Source organism: Hydra vulgaris, chromosome 03 (genome assembly GCF_038396675.1).
Source record: "Hydra vulgaris chromosome 03, alternate assembly HydraT2T_AEP".
In the NCBI taxonomy this organism is placed as follows: Eukaryota; Metazoa; Cnidaria; class Hydrozoa; order Anthoathecata; family Hydridae; genus Hydra; species Hydra vulgaris.
The window spans coordinates 50,253,731-50,258,781 of NC_088922.1; the positions used below are offsets into that span (position 1 = coordinate 50,253,731).

The 5,051-nt window shown below is 27.7% G+C and overlaps 1 protein-coding gene across 1 annotated transcript; it reads right to left on the minus strand.

Annotated features, from left to right (window-relative positions):
* Nucleotides 1-4,280: 4,280 nt before the first annotated feature.
* Nucleotides 4,281-4,841, minus strand: LOC136078751 (uncharacterized). The gene has a single exon (XM_065794548.1). It carries the CDS (start codon nucleotides 4,839-4,841, stop codon nucleotides 4,281-4,283), a length of 561 nt encoding a protein of 186 aa, XP_065650620.1.
* Between the last annotated feature and the right edge of the window lie 210 nt (nucleotides 4,842-5,051).

The window sequence follows — 5,051 nt, forward strand, 5'->3', positions numbered from 1 at the left end:
CAAGTAATTAAAAATACTAGCCCATTATACTATAACCCAAATTCAGAAAATATTGATAAAGGAATGGAAGATAATTCGTTTTCAATGCTTCACATTAATATTAGAAGTTTCAAAAAAATTTTGAGTGGTTGAAACAATTTTTACTTACACGGCGATTATTTTCTCCCACTTGCTATGGTTTACGAGGTTTTCGGATACGGATGTAACGAAAACAGTTTATTTTATTTTTACGCGCCAATTAAATAAATTTTCTCCGAATAACGTATTGAAAAATTCAAAATGGTTTCTGAACCATCTTTTTACCAATAAAGTAACCTACTATCAAACTCGTGGATAGACTCGATCCATGATGCATCTTTTGATCTAAAAATTCACACAAGGGTTCATAATGTGTATATCTAGGATTCCAGTTTACAACATATACCTTCTGATGAATAATGTCTTAAATGTATATGTATTCCATTAAAAAACATTGATTTTTATATCTATTTTGCTTAAAACTACTATTTAACTGTAATTTAGACATATAGTTGTAAACTGGAATTTGAGATCCAAATGAAATTTATCTTTATAAGTAATAACACTGATAGTTAAGGAAACCGTCATTAAGTCTACCCAGCTGATTATTTCTAGTTTTTGTACTAGTTTTTTAAATAAATTGAATTTCAATATCTATGTAACTTTTAAAGAGCAGGTTTTATAAAAAAACGCATGATATATATTTACACTTTAATAAAAATTAAAAAAAAAAGATACATAAATTTGTATTTACAGCCCTAATTCAATGCTAAAGATGGTAATTTTTTGCAACTTTTCATAGAAATTAAAAACAAAAAATTCAACTTTATTCAAAAAGAAACCACAGTTAAGTTCAACCACTAATGATTATAAATCTTTATGCGTTGAAACTATTAACAAAAATTCAAGAAATACCGTCATCCATGCTTTATATAGACCGCCCTCAGGAAGTATTAAGGCATTTGAAAATCACATTAAAAATGTAATTAAAAGTAAATCACTTTTAAATAAATCGGTTTGTTGGTTACATCAATCTTAATATATTAGAATACGGCAAAAATAAAAACATTAAGAACTTCTTTAACACAATTTTTCAAAATAGTTATATTCCCCTAATCAATAAACCAACGCGAGTAACTAGAGAAAGTGCAACATCTTTAGATCAAATTACTACAAATGAGTTCGTAAATATTAAAACAAGGACAGGTATATTTAAATCTGACATCTCTGATCACTTTTTTTTTAAATTTTTTTTATTAGCTGCAAACAGTACATCTTTTACTGAAGATGAGCTGCACGTTTATTAATTAATTCGTGCTTTAGCAGCTACAAATATTGGCTTTTTAGATACTATTTGTCATAGATGTAAACTTTAATTAAATGAAAGCAATCTTTTTTCCCTTTTCCTAATTTTGATATTAACTTACTTGCTATGAATAACAATTGCTTTTTTTTTTTTTTACTTAAAGTTTATTTTTCACAAACCATAAATTTTTGTATAATTTGTTGGTTTTGTTTGTTTGGTTTTTAATTATTTGTCATTTTGTCTACGAGGACTTATTTAAATATTTATTTATGACGTTTTACAATATATAGGTTTAACAACGTTCAAATATATATACATTTCTATTTTTTGTTTATATTATAATTTTTTTGTGTGTGTTTTTGATTTTATATTTTTTTTGGTGTTTTTTGATTTTATATTTTTTTGTATTTTCGGTATTTTCTTTTAGAGCCGTTGTGTGGAAAGAAATCGAGAGTTAAGATAAAGTTATAAATAGAGAATGTTCAAAATAGGTTAAAGAATGTTTTTTAAAGAGAAGAGAAAAAAACTAAAAAAATAAATGGCTTTTACACAAACTTTACGTTACGAACACAAAGGATAAACACTTATATGCAAAAATAATATTTCATAAAATAAGGTCTGTCAGTAATTTTCTACTCATATATAACAATAACTTTGTTGTATGACATAATAAAATTCCAGAGAAATCTTTACTAAACATGCAGATCTTGCAAATATTTATTTACTAAACATGCAGATCTTGCAAATATTTATTTACTAAACATGCAGATCTTGCAAATATTTATTTACTAAACATGCAGATCTTGCAAATATTTATTTACTAAACATGCAGATCTTGCAAATATTTATTTACTAAACATGCAGATCTTGCAAATATTTATTTACTAAACATGCAGATCTTGCAAATATTTATTTACTAAACATGCAGATCTTGCAAATATTTATTTACTAAACATGCAGATCTTGCAAATATTTATTTACTAAACATGCAGATCTTGCAAATATTTATTTACTAAACATGCAGATCTTGCAAATATTTATTTACTAAACATGCAGATCTTGCAAAGAGCAGTTGACTTATTTTTGCTTATATTTTTAGTTTCAGATTTCCATTCTCTACTTGGCAGAAGACGTTTTTAATACAAAAATATTGACAGAAAAGGTCCGCAGTGTTTCTACGGACATGATAATTATATTTTAAAGTAATAATATTCCTGATGTTCCTAATTATTACCCTGATCACTGCCATTGGGTCAACTTTTGTGTTACTAAGCATGTGGTGACATCTACTGTTCCATATTGCACTCATGATAGTTTGAGTGAGTGTCAACAGCAGCTGCGAAGTGGTGTTTTTCTCCGATAAATTCGCTGTTTCGATCGAGAAAATCGAATTTATCGGAGAGAAATTGTGATCACTTCCCTATTTTTATTGATCACTTCAGTTTTTATTGATCACTCTGATCACTTCCCTATTTTTATTCTATCGCAAAAATGCAACAACTATGATGTCCTCAATGATAGAAAAAAAATTAATTACAACATGGTTAATAAACGACGCTTCTTGGGAATGCATCTCGAAATTCGAAATTCGAGAATTCCGGAAATCGTTTTGATAATATAGTTTCAAATTCCGAAAATTTTTCCAGCGAATTCCGAAATTAAAATTTATTTTTTCGTGCTCTCCAACTTTTAAATTGTGTTTTTGGATCTGTACATATAAATATTCTACATTCTAATTCCATAAGAAGAAATAAAGAAAAAAATGTAAAAACAGTTATCCTGCATAATACAAGTTGACATAGAGAAAACATTCCTAAATTGCAGTTAACGGTTTCATGTTTTCATTTCATATCCGCGTGTAGACCTTTTCATAAATAAACGTTCACGTTTCAAATCGAGGCTTAGGTTGTACCGTTAGTAAACAAACAAAATATTTCATTGCTTAGGCTTATTTGTTTCTTTTAATCTTGAGCTTTATTTGTTATTTTAACAAGATAATGTTATTATCTTCAAACACAAATGGCGTTTTTTCACAGGAAATAGGTTTGTTATTTTATTTTAAGTGTTTATTAATTACTTTTCTATTACTTTATTACTTGAATATCAAAGTAAAATATATTAAATATTTTATAAAAAATTTACCTTAACTGAAGTTTACTTTTATCCACAAAATTTATAAAATTTGTGTAGTGTAGTTGACTTATTTTGATGTATTTTTTTTTTAATTTAGATCCAACATTAATTGTTTTAAAAGAAGATGATATAGACGATCCAACTGTAAAAGTCGATTTAGAAAAATTACAAACGTATACAAATAATCATTTAAAAAGGTGATTTCTTTACCGTGGCGATTCTCTTAAAGGTGTAGTAACTTTACGAGACTCTCAAGTTAAAGTTTTACCGTATTTTCACAACGAAGCGAATTCAATTATTTGTGATCCAACTCTTGAGAAAAAATGGTTGTCAAAAAAGGCATATTTGATGGGTAAAAATATAAAAATACAAAATATAAAAACATTTCCTATGTTGCCTGAAAATTTAAAATGTGAGCTGTTAAGTTTGATTTCCAAAATTGGATGGAGCAAGTGTCTAGAGGGACTTCCTGCGTTTTCAGCTGAGAAAATTGATGCATATGCTTTAAATGTAAATAGTAATTTTTTTCCTAAATCTACAAAAGTTAAAAAACATTTATCTAGAGGAGAAATGTTTCTTGAAGAGCAATACATCGATCTATCCTCAATTCATTCAAAACAAAGTATTGAACTATTTCGTGTAAAAGGAGTATGTGCAGCTAGCATGAAAAAAATTGACAGATGGATTTTTATTGCTATTAAAAAATTAGATGGATCAGTAATGTATGCATTTTGTGAATGCCTAATTGTAGTTATTTATGATATATATAAATGTTAAATTCAATGTTACATTTTTTTTTATTGTCTCAACACAATTTTATCCATTACGCGTTTTTTATAATAGGCTCATGAAAGTTAGTTAAAATTCCACACACTGTAACTATTTGATTGAGAGAACCAATCATGTTTAGAGGAATAACTCTATCGAATATATGAAAACATTTTAGTCTTTGAATCATTCTCTCAACATGAATGCGCTCACTTGCAATTTGCTGACTTTGTATCACCTCTGTTTCAGTGAATTGTTCGCGATTTCGAAGAAATGACGGAGTGATTAATTTAACTCCGAGTGGACTTAAATAATCTTGTATAGTAAAACCTCTATCTGCCATAACTTCTTCACCGTGATTCCATAAATTTGAATTTAAAAGTTCACTCTTAATGGTTAATTCTTTATCTGATATACTCCCAGGGTAAGCAGCAGATATAAAAGTAAAACCACCTCCTGGGGCAATGCCAACTAAAATCTTTACAGTTGTGTGACTTTTATAGTCAGAATAGAGCAATTTATGTACAGTCAATGACTGAGGCACAGCTACTTTTATTTCGACATAATCAATGATACATTTAACATTGGGAAATTTATCTTTCATTGACTGAGGCATATTTTGTTTTATTTGAGTTAACGAAGGCCATATGCTAAGGCTACTCAATTTTATGTACATAAAGTTCAACCATGTTATAACAGTGTTACTTACAGTTCCTTCACTTATTGAAAAAAGAAATGCTAAATGTCTAATATCATAATTTTTTCTTAATCGCACTAATGTTAATAAATATGCTTGTAAAGGTAACATAATTCGATTTCTCCCCTA

Bases quoted from the DNA above. Each gene is read 5' to 3' on its own strand.
- LOC136078751 (XM_065794548.1), bottom strand. From the start codon at position 4,841: ATGCCTCAGTCAATGAAAGATAAATTTCCCAATGTTAAATGTATCATT.